The following is a 16,467-nucleotide window of genomic DNA, read 5'->3' on the forward strand; positions in this document are numbered from 1 at the left end:
TGGAAGCCCTTGTGGGAAAGGAGAGGTGGCACTTTTCCTGGAGTAACTGAACATGCTCCAGGAGTGGTACTAGTCTGCCAGCTCTGGCAGATGGAGCAAAGCAACAACTGAGCAAAGGCATTTGGGAGCCTGCAGCTACAGGAGAAACTTCTGATAAACCAGGAGCAGATGGTCACAGGCCTCAAACTAACATCTACCTGTTATAAAATGGGCCTTGGGATCCCAAATCAGTATAAAACTTAGGTTCATCTTTGAAATCACACAATTTCTTTTCTTCTAAGGTCTGAGGTTAGGATCTAAACCCAAATTCCTGTCTTACAGCGCTCCTTTAAAATCTGTTGGCTAATTATAAGAGGAGAGGTTTTAACCCTGGCATGTAGGCTTAATTCCTGGCTGTGTAGTAGTAATCTACAGTCTGACTCAGGTGACGTATTATTATGTACACATGTGTATGTATATAACATCATATCATTCATCCTCTTTCAATGAGTGTTGCAGTGCTCTATGTTTCAAAAAAACCCAAAACAGTTAGAACCAAAATTTTACCTTTTTCCTACCCTTCTGTTTGTCTGAATGTATACACTGGGATGGGAGATTATGGCGTAATCTGCCTATGAGCATGAAGCGGGAGGAGAGTTGCAAGTATATGAGAAATCATTTCTAAAGCTCCCAGATGCAAAATGTCAAGAAAGGGTACATAACTCATTTAGGATTGCATAATCACTGGTATGATTAAAGAGAGCAATGTCTTCCTTTTAATTTAGCTTTATTTGTCGTCTTCTCCAGACAGCTGTGCACAATGTGTTGCTTACTTGAACTCCAAATGAATGCTTCTATTAGTGATGTTTATTTTTCTTTATGTTTTCCAACAGTTCAGATAGATTTTTATTTTTTTTAATGTGAACATTTTTAATATAAAACTGAACTTAGCTTTTGGAAAGTTGTTTTTAGTTTCAGAAAAACAAGTATTTCAAAGAGAAGCTGAGAAATGGTCCATTTTCTTGGCTATCTTCCAGTTTTCCTTGCCCTTCTTCCCTAATTCCAGGAGACCGCTAGGTGAGCCGACAGTTAAGGATTGTCCTCCTCTAGCACATCAGCAGGGCCTCTAATAATATTATTAGTCTTAAACCCTCTCCCAAATTTTCATGGTTGCTAATCTTAAGCTCCTCGGCAGGAGGAGGGTTGAATAAACTCAATAGCCTTCTTTTCCTAACTCTTCATTTTTATTAAAGCACATGTAAAGTTATGGTATTTTGGTAGAGAAAGTTATTAATCTAAGTCTTGAAGCTCTTACTCATTTCCACTGAGTCCAGTGAGAGTTTTGCTTGAGCAGAACTTCGGGACTTGGCAGTTGTTTTATGCCTTAAGAGAAGGAGGCCAGACTCCCAAATCAGGGCTCAGTGGTTGAGTAGTGGGGACCTGTTCTAAACGTGAGGGGCCCAGGCACAAGAAGGGGCCCTATATAATATATATTTACAGACAGGATGAAAAGTCTTGAAATGCAAGTTTTAATGATAGATGTATCTGTATGTTTTAAACCGATATGTGTTCTGGATTTCTGCAAATGATGACTGGCAGTGATTGGGTCCTTGGAGCATAGTAAGAACCTTGGGATTACAGGACCCCTGCAAATGGGGGTCTAGAAGTATTAGACTACTGAGCCTATCCCAGACAAGCTGCAGTTAATGCATACACAAAAATCCATGCTGCAGATTGCACAACTAACTGAAATTTAGTGATGAATGCATTCTTTCAGGACAAAAAACTTGAGTGCATTTTTTAAAGTTCTTTGTTTTTCAGATGGAAACCTAAATGACAAAGAAAGTTACTTTCTGGTATGTTTCTTCAGCGAACTAATTTTTACTGTATTACTGTTTTCAGATCTTTTATCAGTCTTGCTTGGTCCATACATTAGATGAATTATAACAGCTGGGATTCATCACAGCAGTTTAAAATCTCCAGTCGTTGTGGTATAGTGGCATAGATCAGATTTTATAACATGTAGTGCTGTTCTGCAATACCTTCCACTAACTGATGACTTGGTGCTGAGCAAATATCAATAGCTAGGATGATAAGTAAATGCTCTATAGACAATTCTGTATTAGAAGTTTACATGCAACTTCTGTATATATGTGTTTACTTTTGTTACCTGGTTGCCCGCATCTTGTGAGAGTCTTGATGGTGCAAATGGTAGCAGACAATCATAGAAATAAGTTAAATCTCTCTTTTGAGATGGGATTATAATGTGTTAGTGCTGATGATCTTCCTCTTCTAAACCTCAGATTGAGTTTTATGGCACCTGGTAACTGTAGAAATTTCCAGACTCTGAGCAGACTCTCTTCATGGCAGATTCCATGATGGATGGATTAGGATTGTTATCATGGTGTTTGTGTACAAATTTGAAAAACATTTAACAAGCAAGAAGTCGAGCCCTACATTTCTATAAAACTTATGAAGCCCTCAAGTTAAGAATCTCTTACTTTACGTGGCGTTGGCTGTGCTTCAGCTGATGGAGTGTAAATGTCTGCATATAACCGTCTATCTGTATTCACCTTGGAGTCACTAGAGAGAAATAGGTATTTTGTGTGCGTGACTCCCCTCATCCTAAAGTATATATTTACTGTAGCTCAGATTAACTGCTCCCTGTTTTTTCACGGATGCAGTCCCATGGACTTGAGTTAATTAACACCTTTGAAAATAGGGTCATTGATACCAGAAGTTTGGAGCGCCAAATTGGAAACTGGTTTTGAAAATACGTCCACGTTCACTCTGAAAATCCAATAAAAATATGGAATTCTCATAGTGGTTGGTGGAAGGGCCACCAATATCCAGCCTCTCTGAAGCTAGGATCTGAACACACTGCTTTTCTTATCCTGCTTTTTCTGTTTCTGTATCTAAAGTTTCCCTCTTCAAAAGTACTCTAATGTTTGGTCTCGCCACATTAATCTTCTGAGTTCAAATGAGATATAACTTTCTTTACATCTTAATTTGCTGTGTTTGCTTTCTTAAGCCAATGTGGTCTGAGAAGGACCACAAGAAGTAAGAATATAAATCAGCGTAGGCCCAAGGTTTTTTGTTAGGTATGGGGGAATAATCAAAAGTGTAGAATAAATCTTGGTCGCTGTCAACTATGAAGTTAGATTCTCAGACTGTCATAATAAATTAAGAAACTGGGAGCTATGTGACAGCAGCATCAATCTCAGTCTCTTGTTTCTGCAAGTCTTCTTGTTGTCTGAAACTTTTTTTTTTAAATGCTTACTCCCTGGAGGAGGTAATCCATCACAGTAAAGATTTCTCTACATGGAACACTCAGGAAAGTAAAGAATAATCAGCTTAGAGTGTGAAGTTAATATGTATAAGTTAAATCAGTTAAATCCCACTCTTACTTGGTTTGACTGGATGTAGATTGCTGTGCCTTAGTTCAGCAAAGCCAGAGTTTTATTCTGCATTATTTATTCTGCATCCTGACGGCTTTATGTTGTTTATAGTAGTTTTGCATGTTTTGTTAATTCGTCTTAACTTTCTCATGATAGCAAATGGCCTATGTTGATGTATTCCTTAAGAGAAAAACTATAAAATATATTAAAATTAACCAAAGTTTTGGGAACTACGCTGCTTTCTTAAAGCATGGGAGAATGTGTATCCACCTGAGGGTGCAGAAATTCAGCCTTTAATGGATGTGTTTACCACTCAGATGTGTATGACATTCAAGTCTTCCCTCATGGAATGGTGTCTTTGTCAATCCCAGAAATTACATAGATACAGTTAAAACACTGAATTCATACAGATTACAAGAAGATATCAGACAAAGTGGAGAGCAGCGAAGTCATCTGGTCTCTGATTTCAAATATAGTCACTGTCGTTACACTATGCTCAGAATGCAATCAGTTCTTGGCAGTGTTGATTTATGACAAACAGTATGATTTATGCAGTCAAGAAATAGCCATAGAAAAGAATAGCTGCTGCATAGTTGCTTACTGGATTAGAAAATGAAACTCTTTTCCAGTATGGATGAGTACCCAGATGAAAGGTTGGTAGTGGATTTCCTTACTAGGTAGATTCCAGGGGCTCAGCTTTCTGCAGTGCCTTGCTTTTGCTGTCTAATACTTTCCATGAATTTCTGCATCTTGATATTATCCTTTTGACTTCAGTGTATGATGTGAAAAACTTTAAAAGTTTGAATCAAACTACAAGACCAAGTCAGAGGATTACTTTTACTCTTTCCATTACCTTCTGCAGACTTCAATCCAGATCCTTCTCAAGTATCTCAAAGTAGTCCCTGTGTACACATTCCTTACTGGAATTGTATCAGAGCACAAGGTTTTGTAGCTATGTATAAAAGGGGGGCAGGAATGAACATGGACTAGTTGATGGTAGCATATTTTAATATGACTTTGTGTAGCTAACATCTAAGTAATAATAATAATTACTATTATTATTACTCATTATTTAAAACATTCATTAAAAAGTCACTGGACATACTTTACAAGAATGATTGCTTAGAGAATTTGGAAAGTTTAGGATTAAAGCAAAATTTATGATTAAGGGGCCTTATGGGTTATGGAAAGAAATGTCTGAAAACAATTGAAACATACTTTGTTAAATAAATAAGCCTCAAGTGGACATAGGGTGTTGTGCTGTAGGACGGGAGCAGAAATGAGAGTCAGGGCAAAGCTTTTCTACTCCATCTTAACAAAAGGAAATTTAAACTGAAGAGAAAGATGCTACAGCAATGAGTATTGCTCAGCAGTAAGAGGCTATAGTACCTCCTCTTCAGCAGAGTGGTTATGCTTTAGTTCAGAATGGAAGTAAAATTGAAGAGTTTAAAAGAATGGAAGGATGTATTTGCTGAATTAAGTTAGATGGCAGTGTTACAGATACTCCTCAACAAGAGTAGGACATCCATAGTCCAGGGAGCCTCTAGGCCATATGTTAGTGAGTGTACTTTCATGGACTTTATTCCTCTCATAAGAAGAGCTGTGCAGAGAGGACATGATTTCTGTTGCAAGACCTAGAAAATTGGCTTTATTTTGAAAATTGTGAATATAAAATGGTATAGTTCTTATGCATAAAAATGTGTATTTTTTAATTTTAGGATACATTATACAGTTTTTAAGGCTATTTTTTTTCTTGTATTAGCTATTGTATCAGACAGTGTACTAAACAGAGAAAAGTCATAGACGAAATTTTTTATAGTTGTACAGTTTTTAAGGCTATTTTTTTCTTGTATTAGGTATTGTATCAGACAATGTACTAAACAGAAAAGTCATAGACGAAATTTTTTATAGTTCTTTTCAACAAAATAAGCTTGAATGGGAAAGAACTACATTTTTCTTTAAGGTTTTTTTCTCCTACAAAGTTTCCCCACCATAATGTGTTCATAAGTATACAAATAACTTAAAAGTGAGGTGATCTATTTTTGTGTATCTGAATCAACAAAAAATATCCCTAAAAGGATTTTATGCAAGTATTCCTAGAGTATTTCTGTCATGACCAATACAGAATCATATATAAAATCATCATAGAACCATTCATAGAATCATAGAATGGTTAGAGTTGGGAGGGACCTTAAAGATCATCCAGTTCCACCCCCCCCTGCCATGGGCAGGGACACCTCCCGCCAGACCAGGTTGCTCCAAGCCCCATCCAGCCTGGCCTTGAACCCCTCCAGGGATGGGGCATCCACAGCTTCTCTGGGCAACCTGTCCTAGTGCCTCACCAGTCTAGAGTTGAATGATGCTGGATATTTTTTAAGGGTTAATGGTCTGAATTATTCTTCATGCCAGTGCCAAGCATCATTATCTTAAGATAATATTATCTTAAAGTATGCCAAATACCATATGTATGTTTCTTAATCACCCTCTCTCTCAGGCAAGTCCTCCCAGTCCCTGGGAATTTACCTTGTACAGCGTCCTTGACAAGGGGGGCAGAATCTCCTACAGGTGGTCTATGTGCTAATGAGCATTATTCAGTACTTAAAAAAGCCTCTGAAACTCCCTCAGTTGAGCCTGCAGCAGTTAATGATGCTCCAGAGAAAGCCCAGGGTTAAGACAGAGGAAGGGACATTATGATAATAGACTGGATAATTTACTCAACTTGTCCCAAATTTTTCCTTCAGTTGATCAGGACTGCTGCTTGTTTGTGTCTGTAATTAACTTCCCTCCTTCAACTTTATGGAGGGTTGTTAATTGAGCATTGCAACTTGGAGTGCCCTACATGGAGCTAGACATCAGTGGGAACCGCAAGCTTATTGCTGATGTGGCCGGGACTGTCTGAGCCTCACAGTAAGTGCCTCACACCAAACTGGAGGCTGCTGGCATTCCTTAGGGAATGGTGCTGTAGATGAGAAGAAGCAGGATCAAGTTCATACAAAATTATGTTAAAACCTTGTATCAGAAGAATGGATAACTCATTAGAAAAAAATGGATTGGGAACTTTGTTGTGTTTAGGCTCTGTTGTCAGGAGGCCACCATGTGCATGTGTCAGTCTGAAAAATGGGCATGATTACCAAGTGAGAAGCTACAACTACAACTAAGATGTCACATTAAGGGGCTGGGATGTTTATTTTGGAAATGCTAAAAGCTGCGAAAAGGGTTTTGGTGTCTTGAAAGGACAGACAGTGGTGCCCAGTTGTTTAAGAAAGGAATAAACAAGTGACGTCAAGAGACTTGAACTCAATGCAACGTTGGCGTAATGTCCGTGGGGCTGTTTACTTCAGCTCAGTAAATGGGCAGGCATCACATACAGCAGAGTTAAGCTCTAGCGTTAAGTGAATATTTCCTATCCTATACATAGCAAAGAAGTCTGTTGCAGCTGAATTTACACTGTGTTTGTGTAGTGTGAAATGTAAGGAATTCCACTGTGTCACAAAATAGCTATATAAAGAAGACTTCAAGCATTTCTTTTCAAGTTGCGCCCGTCTATAACAGTGCAGACAAACAAGAAGCCTAGTCAGTGGGTATCGAGGTGCGAAGTGATTGTAGACCATTAGGAGATGGGATTCTCCAGGACCAATGGGCATCATTTTAAGTAGTGTATCACTGTACATAAGAAAAGAATGGTTCTAGGGATTAGCTCATTGATCATTTTAGAATGATTTCAGTATTCATCACCCAAGAGCATCCTTGTGATTAGTACTTCATGTTTCTCTTCTGTAAAATGTGCTTTGTTTTTCAGGGAAAGGTAATTTATCACAGTTTCTTGTTTTTTTAATGTCTACTCCAGTAAACATTCAGTGCTGCAGGGTCTGTTTTTTTGCAAGTGGGTCTCTTCTCAGCGAGGGCTGCAGTGAAGACTTCTGCAATGAAGTGCTGGGTTCAAGGCTATGGTATTCTTTTTCCTTTTCTTCACCATATTTTTCAATTTCTGAAAGAAGGGGACAAAAAGCAGAGTTCTAGCCTTATGTGCAAATAGTAGAAAATTTGGGCTGGGGTTTTAAATTCTTGGTGAAGTCTGATTTCAGGTATTCTGGAGATATGATTGCTGAGTACGTAGGTAGTGGTGTCTCTTTCTTCTGATATTTCCCTTTGTATGCTCATGCTTCAGTTGGTCTAAGAAAGATGGTTTAGCAGTTATTTCAATTAGCAATGATTCCTGTTTCCATGGCCCCCTCAGCTGATGCAATGTATGACTCTCCCTACCTTGACAGCATGTCACTACTTGTATGACCATTCCAGCAGGAACACCTGCCTACAACCTCTAATCTGATCCCACTTGCTTCACTCCTACATGCCAGATTTACTCTTTGGGCTTCCACAGTTATCTTGAAATCAGATCTTCCAAGACACCCACTCCAATAGAGCATCATGGTACTTGGAGGGAATGGAATAGAGAAGTGAGAAGAACACGTGCCACATGTTGCTGTCATTAAGGTTAACTTCTAGAAATGAGGACTTTTTGTTTTAAATATGATATACTGACATCATTTGAATTGTGTCTGTAATTATCATATTTGTGTATTGCTGTGCTTCAGGGCTCAAAATAGATGAAGTAGACAGTATGAGGCTTAGGGGGATCTGTAAGATCAAGAAAAACGCAGAAAAGGCAAGTAGTAAATGAATTTTTACTGTTTCTTACAATAATGGGATTAGAGGGCATTCATTCAGACTGTGAACCAGCATGTTTGGAAAAAAAAAAACCACAAAAGAGGATGTCTTTTTTATGTAACTCAATTAAATTGCAGAAGTAATTGCCCCATCATGTTGGGTTCAGAAGAGATTAGACAAATTGATACAGGAAAGATCCAGTAGTGACAATGGTGTAGCTAGTGATTTAGGAAGGTTAATGGGTATGTGATTGCTGAAAGCTGGAAGAGCATGCCAGCAACAGTTCTGTCCTAACCCTGCTGTCGTCTTCTGAGTATCAGCTACACTGTGAAAGAGAGAATGCTGGGATAGATGTTCTTTTGGTATAAGAATAACTATAGTAAATCCAGAAATGCGATTATTATTTTTTTTATGAGACTTTCTGACTAGAAATATTCAGAATATAATGATTTTTGAATTTCAAAATCAGGTGCTCATATTTTCTGAGTTTCTGGTTAATCGTTTCTCTTACAAATACAGGATATCCTCAATGGCGCTTTGTTACTAACATTTGAGGAAAGTCTGCACTATTGCTGGTAGTAGTACAGCTCTCCATCATGATGTTCTGCACTGATAAAATAGGCATCTTAGGTAAGTCTTCCGAAAGTTCCATAGAGTAGCTTAGACATAAACTAGCAGGATCAGCTCTCTGGATCATGAGTCAAAGTCCTCTTTTTAGAAGTCTCCAAAGAATCTTAATGCTGTAGTAAATTAATTGTACTGCAGCTCCCAAATGCTTTGGAAACTTTGAAGATGAGACTCAGATTTCTGAGGGTCTTAAGTGCTTATGAAAATGCTGACATGAAAGGAAAATGTCAGACGGAAGGAAAAGAAGATCATGGGAGGAGGTGGACAGTGGACATGCTGTTCTTGATGTTGACTCTGTGTAGTGTTTCCACTTTTGTATCTTCCTGCTTGTGGTTTTGGTTTCAGGTACCCTTAGCAGACCTTTCTCCCTCGATGGTGTCCGAACAGGATGCTTGATCAGAATAGCTTCTTTAGGCCAGATACTGCGGGAAACTCTGAGCCAGATCAGGGTGAAATACCAGTGGAGCTAGTTTGAAAAGTTAATCAGATAAATTAAATGAGAAACCAAAAGCATTTGTTTATTTAATAAATAAAGCATCCATCTTTATCAACTGTAATGTTTCGTACCCTTTGATACCGTTCCACACTACCGCTCTCTAGAGGATCTCATCTTACCAAGATAGAGAACTCAAGTTTGATTATGTGAAGGCAGTGGGCCAAAAGGCTAGAGGTCTTATGCAAATTCAGATATGCATTAATTTGCATAATGCTGCTAATATATAGATATATCTATACATGTGTGTATGTATATGTGTATCCATTATCTCTCCTTCTCTTCTGAAAGATACTTCTCCCTTCCCAGCCTCTCCCTGAGTTGGCTCTTCCCCTATTCCTTGTTGTCCTTGATGATGACTGGCCCATTTGAAGTCAAGGTCCTCATCACCCTGGAATTTTAGGTTTGTTGCTCTGGTCTAGATTCTACCTCTTTTGCTGATTTTTATCTTAGCTATTTATTTGTGCTGGTAAGGAGTAGTTAAGGGCTGTGGAAACTGAGTTATTTCTAGGTGCTTCCATCAGGGATTGTATTTGGTAGATGCAATCACAGGACAATTCTTTGTGATGAGTGTCACAGAGAATGGCTTAAGGACATATATTCACTTGCTCCTGGTTTTTCTCCTCTTTTTGAGGATGAGGGTTGGAGCAGCTGTGTGGGATAACCATCTGAGCTCAGCTCAGGTGAGAGCCTATTTCCATCTTTTTGTGAGTTTGGATTGTGTAGGTTTTCTGAAACATTGCTCTAGCTCCACCCTGGGATCATCAGTAGGATTTTGATGCTCAGCCGTCCCATAAGCAGTGGATAATGTACTCTAGGAATCAGCACATCGTCAGATGGTGAGGATGAGAGACTTGTTGCCAGATAAGGAGCCTAGGAAATGGATTTGAGTTTCAGTACACCAGTTTGAAGGAAGGGAGGCCTGCACCTGCTGCCTTGGGGCTGCCATCCTCAGGGAGACAACCCTGATCCTGGATAAAATGGCCAGTGGCTGATTTTGTGCAAAAGGTTGCCAAAGAAAATATGTTTCTTTGTTAAAAAAAATAAATATATATTCCTTTTTGTAAATATTAGACTAATAAAGAAAGCAAGCTTTGTATTTCATGTTTCTTTGTTAAAAAAAAAAAAAAAATCCTTTTTGTAAATAGTAGACTAATAAAGAAAGCAAGCTTTGTATTTGTGCTCAATAAATTTAAGTTTTTAAAGTGGGTTTAGTCGGGGTTTAGAGGAGATGTTTGAGTGAGGTGATTTTACTTGTGCTCAATAAATGTAAGTTTTTAAAGTGGGTTTAGTCGGGGTTTAGAGGAGATGTTTGAGTGAGGTGATTTTACAGAAGTGACTTTTTTCCTGTTTCTAGAGTTAGGCCCTGGGGTGCAGGTCTCCAGCAGGTGTAAGCTGTCACACAGATTTGCCACAATTAAAGCTTCTCAGGATCCACCCTGTTTTTCAGAACAGTCAACAGCCCAGTTTGACGTGTCAGGCCTCCAAAACTGGAGCCAGAGGAGCTTTATTGAAAACCTGGCTACTTATTTTGGTGTTTATGTGGAACTTAATCTCTTGAAAATCTGGTCCAAAATGCAATCTCACATATGCTGCCTTACTGATGTTTACACATTCAGCTGGGTAACTTGAGCTGCATTGAATGAGGGTTGCACAAATGATGAAAGAAAGAAAAAGCCTCTTTGGCAGCTATTTCATCTGTGAGCTTTGAAAAAATTCAGGTACATGAAAGAAATATTCTGCCAGATCTACCAAAGCTTGAGGTCACTGGAGTCAATGGAGTTCTGTCTCTTAACTTCAGAAGACGTTTATTTACATCATTCCCTAAACAGGGTTAGTAATAGGTTGATCATAAAGTGACTTTATTGGAATGAAGGCTTACCAAGTAAATAATTCAGTATATATTTTCCAGGCAGCGTGTCCAATAGATTGCTTGGTATGGTGGATAATAAGCAATACTTCCTTTTAAGACAGCAGTAATGCAAAGTCCTCCAAAAATCCTGACCCTAGTACGATTGAGGTCTGAAAAGAGAAAATGTTAATCGTGCACCACTAGGCCAAGATTTATTGGAAGGCATGTAGTATGGAGATAGAGATACAGTAGTCCTGCATCCCAGCTGTTCCCTTTCTTCAACTCCTTCTCTTCATAAATGCATATTAAAATAATTATGAGGCAAGTGCAACAAAATTAGAAGAAATTCCTCATAGTAAAACTTTTTAAGGAGTTTAAATTGTAATAGCTTTTATTCCAGCATATGTATTTAGGGCTTGGTGGTAAATTCAGCTGGCTCTTTACGGAAGTGGTAAGTCACCAGCATTTGCTCCCAGGAGCAGAAAAAAATGTTTATAAATCACTGCATTTGTTTCAGATTATTCATCAGAGCTGGAAGGCAATTGTTCGAGTTGCTTTGTGATATTATAAACAAAACACTGGGAAGGCTGTGGACTTTGTAGCAAAATTTTGGGGTTTGTACATGTAACAACTGAGACTTTTTCCTCCAGCAAGTGTTCAACTAATCTTCCAAAGAGGAGGATCTAGATTCCAGTGTGCTGTTTAGAAGGAACAAGTTCGAGTTGGCACTAATAGGGCAGCAAGGCCTGCTGGCTCACAGAGGAAGGGTCTCACCAAGTTGTCTTGTATATCTTTTCGTCTTATACTGCAGTACCAAGGAAAGTCTTCACTGCTTTTCCTATGTCCTCCCAAACTGCTTTGATAAGGTTCTGAAAAGGTTGACATCTGCAAGAGAGTAAGAACGGAGAATGGGAAGGATTTTGATACAGAAAATTTGAGGCAATAGTGGTTAACATTTCTTGGTAAATAAAAAAAGGAGAAGAACCGTCTCCACGCTTGCATTGTAGTTCAAGACATGAGGAGACCACCCGATTTCCCTGGGTACTGCTGTAATTACCCTAGAACTTATGGTTTTTTTCAAGAGAGCTGCAATTTCTGCCACCTGAAGCGCAGGCAGCACACTAGTACAAACAGCAATAGCAGGCGTAGCCGAGCCAGCTGCTGGAACTAGCTGGCCTTCCTGCATTAGTTATCAGCTGAGTTTCTCTAGCCTTTCAGAGCTTCCTGGCTTTGCCTGCAAGAGTACTGGCAAAAGCAGCTTGGTTTTACCTTAGTGTATCGTGGCCAGTCCTAGAGGAATTAATTAATTAAAAATTCAAATTGGTCTGCCAGCTCTTCTGAGGTTTTGAATGTTGTGGATCATTTAGCTTTGTTGTGTTTTCCCCCCCTCCAAAAACGAAATGAAAGCAAAACACGCACCAACTCATTTGCTGACATGTTGGCAAATACTGTGAAATAACTAACTAGTTGCAGAATCTCCATAAAAATGGAAAACATGTATCTTTCAGGTGGCAAATTGCTTTTATCCGAAGAAAAAGCAGAAAATGGATATGATACACTTTTTATGAGCAAAACAGGAGACTCGCAAGGTTGAACGTGGGTCAGATATCTTTTAGCGACAGCAATTTCCCAATGCTGAAGCATATGTCTCTGTTAAACACAACAGCATAAAAACTTTTACGCCAAAGAGAGAATATGGGGGTAGGCAGGGACCCTCAAAACAGCCAGTAGCTAATGCTGCCTTTGTGGTTTTATATATTTGCCTATTAAAATGACAATACAGACATGGAACATTTAGATTTAAGAAGCCTTCTTTTCATTAAACAACATTAAACAAACTGACAAAGTAGGGGGTTATGACTCCAGTAATTGAAACATGCTGTTCTGTTCAGGACCAGAACTCTATAAAGACTCTTTTCACCCAGTAATGCCCTTTGTGTTTGCCTGCTACCCCTGGTAGAAATTACTGTAGGCCTGAAGTATGTCTTTCCAAGTGGAGTGGGAATGACAGAGTGCAACACCACACTTGGCAGATGGGGTCACAGCCTTTTTAGGACGTTAACATTCATTGTGCATTGGAAATCAATTTGCAGCCCAGAATGCATGGAGACTTAGCTAGACTCCCCTCCCCACTGATTTTTTTATGTTAACTTTAAACCTGGGATGCAGGAAAAAGAATTATATGGATTAACTCTGATGGTGTTTGGGTATTTTCATTAGCTTAATTTACAGTGTGCCTTTTTGTGGATTCCTTGTTCTTCTAGATGTGTGTTTTGAATCTGTACATTACCTGCGTTTCTTTCTCCTTCTCTCTTCTAGATGTTGATGAGTGTCAGGATAACAATGGAGGGTGCCAGCAGATTTGTGTAAATACTATGGGAAGCTATGAATGTCAGTGCAAAGAGGGCTTTTTTCTGAGTGATAACCAGCATACCTGCATTCATCGCTCCATTGGTAAGTTTTCAGTGTGTAAACTGTGCTCTTTAGAATTACTGTGTTCAATCAGAAATGCAGAACTGTTTGGGTGAATTTTTTTTATCCCCAGAGCTCTCCAAATCATTTCACTGGTTGGTCAGAATTGAGTGATTCCTCTGCTACCCAAACTTGTAGCAGAGCCATAAATAAGACAGAGGAAAAGGCTTTAGTTTGACGTAGAAATTCTACATGGTTCAAACAGCAGGCTCTTTGGGCAGGCAGAGGCAGATTTTCAAATGGCAGCTTTCTGCTTCTGAGTTTCCAAGACTTACAAATTTCTCGTCTATTTATTGTATAATAGTTCACCTGTTTTCTACTTAGAGAGCATGGTATCTTAAATCAGAACCAACAGCTTGTTGCTTCTGGAAGTCGTACAGGTTGTGTTTTTTTGCCAGGCGTGTAACTCGTTGCTTCGTTGCAGACTGATGATGGCTGACACTATATTGACACAGCATTTTTCTTTGGTTTAGTACCCTGGCCGGGGTGGATTAGAAAACTGCTTCTCTGTTGCCTATGCACTAGCAGTAGAAATAAGGAATCCTTGCGAAACTGTGATCCTTGTCTGCTGCTGATTTTGACTAGAATAAGCAGCTCTCCCTTTTCTATACATGTCAGACATGGAAGACAAGTTTGAGTGGAAAGGGAGAAAAGAAAACAGCATAGCTATAAATCTTTGCAATTAAGTGGACTCTTTGTGTGTTCATTCAGACTTCTGGTGACCCTGGCAGCAATGGGAATATATGCTAGCAAACTCATTTACCAATGGGCAATAGAGAATGACTAAGTAGCAAGATGAGTCTGGTGATCAACAATGTAAGCACGCTGTAAATTTCAACGAGCCACACAAATGGTTCTGAACTTTTTTAAGTCACTAAAATAAACCAGAAAATCCTACTGAACTTAGAGTAAGAGTTTAGTTAGTCTGTTGACAAGAAAGCAAAACGTTGTAGTGTAGCATCTCAGACATGTAAATGTATTTTAGGCACTGTGTGTATGCTTACACAGAATTGTAAAGACAAGTAGTTATTTTGATTTTCAGAAATGTGAATCTGGAATATATTCACAGGTCCACTTTTTAGCATGATTATTAAGTTTTAAGTGATTGAGGTATTTTGATTATGACAAGAACATACAATTAAGGTCCATCAACCAGTGCATTTTAAAGGTTGTTATCTAATAGGTTTTTAGTCATTCTTTTCAACGTAAATTGTTCAAATTTCTGTCCAGTGTAAAGTAACCCTGACACAAAGATATCCAACAGAGCAAGGAATAGTAGCTGGAGGCTTAATGAAAACCACTTGCAGAGAACTGCGATACAATCATTATTTCAATTTGCACATTATAAAAATTCCCAACTGTAATAAAGGAGAATTTAGTTATCTGAGATGGAAACTAATGAAATAAATGAAAAATGAGATTCTAAAGGCAAAAATTTCTTCTAAGGAAGAGATTTATTGAGGGAAAAGGGTAAATTTTTATGGCAGAGAGTGTTCCTAGTTTGCCGGAAGGACTTGGGGAGTGGATTTGAAGGGTGACTGCTGTATGCACATAATGAATATGCATGGGAATAATATATTGTGTTAACTGGTTTACAAAGAAAGTGTTATAGACATGGGTGTTTAATTTGAAGCATCATCTTCAAATTATTTCAGATCTGAAAAAAACAAGCAACCTACCAAATAGACCAATGGTGATTGCAAAGTGTTTTCTGAACAAACAGTTTGTAGCTTTTCAAAAATAATGAGCCATTTTACAATAACAGCAAACATTACACTGCAGTGTCATGATTGCCCACAGAACTGCATCGGGTGGGTATGCTGGAGGAAGGAAATGAGACAAAATGATCTCTTTCAGTTGTCAGAGGTGACTGAAATGCAAATAGTAAACATTCAGGGTGAGAAAGTAAATGGCTTTTTTCACGTCTATGTTTACTAGCTTTCATCTGTCTTGTAAGCACCACTCCAGAAACTGTTGGAACGCAAAAATATGCATCAACATATTTAGCCAGAATTGTGCCCAGGGCTAGATTGTGTCTATACCTCTGTTGGTAAATAAGGCTGAAGTGGACAAAGGCACACCACACAGCCAGCATTGCAATCCAAACACAAAGGCGCTGACTTGCCAAAGCCTTTTAGCAAGCTTGTTGACTTTGAGCATAATAAGATCCATTAATTGCAGTGGGATTACTTTTCTGTCTCTGAAAAATGCATGTGCAGTCACACAATCTTGGTGTCCTTGACATTACCTAAAGTCTCTTCAAGGACTCAGCTAGTCTAAAACAATCAACCACAAGGTTTTTCATGCACCTTTTCCCTCCTGTTTTCAAATGCCCTGGGAAAAGGGGAGAAGCAATGCAAGGTGCTTAAAATCTACTTGGAGCTGGGATGAGTTCGGAAGGGAGGAAGCCGTACCACACCAAAGCACTGCCCTGTCTGCAGGCCCAGCTCACCTGCCTTGGCCATCTGCAAGGCTGGTGCTGATCACCTGCTTTGAGCTCATCAGTGCATTCTAGTGATGTGGTGGCTTTAGTGTTGAAAAAGGGCATTGGATATTCTTTTAGGGGTTGAGCAGAGAGAGGAATATGTCCCTTTTTGCACTAACCAGACAGGGGAAAGTTGTCTTCTGGTATGAGGGACTCTCCTTAAAATTGTCAGCTGCTGTGTGAATTTCCTCAGCTTCCAGACATCACTGTGCCTGTCCCAGTGGTTTAGGGGTGTACTGTACCACCATGCTCTTACCCACAAGCTGTGGTTAAAAGCCACACTGCAGTTCATGGTAAGGGCTTTTAATATTGTCCTTGTGTCCCAAATGACATCCTTGCTTGCCATCTAGAAGTGTTCTTATTATTCCCTGTGGACAAAAAGGATTAATGATACACAGAGAAATATTAATTTTATACCAATGAGAGGTCAGGCTGACATTAAAGTCAGGGCAAACCCAAGTTTCCTAGTATTTGCTTTGTTTCACTGTCTTCA

The 16,467-nt window shown here is 39.0% G+C and overlaps 1 protein-coding gene across 1 annotated transcript in view; it reads left to right on the forward strand.

Annotated features, from left to right (window-relative positions):
• The window catches only part of SCUBE1 (signal peptide, CUB domain, EGF-like 1), a 266,905-nt gene that overhangs the window by 91,278 nt on the left and 159,160 nt on the right, over positions 1-16,467 (forward strand). Inside the window, exon 6 of the mRNA XM_014940071.1 lies at positions 13,337-13,471. Within this exon, the coding sequence (XP_014795557.1) occupies positions 13,337-13,471 (135 nt within the window). The remainder of the gene's footprint in view (positions 1-13,336; positions 13,472-16,467) is intronic.

Source organism: Calidris pugnax, unplaced genomic scaffold (assembly GCF_001431845.1).
Source record: "Calidris pugnax isolate Ruff unplaced genomic scaffold, ASM143184v1 scaffold36, whole genome shotgun sequence".
NCBI classification, from domain to species: domain Eukaryota; kingdom Metazoa; phylum Chordata; class Aves; order Charadriiformes; family Scolopacidae; genus Calidris; species Calidris pugnax.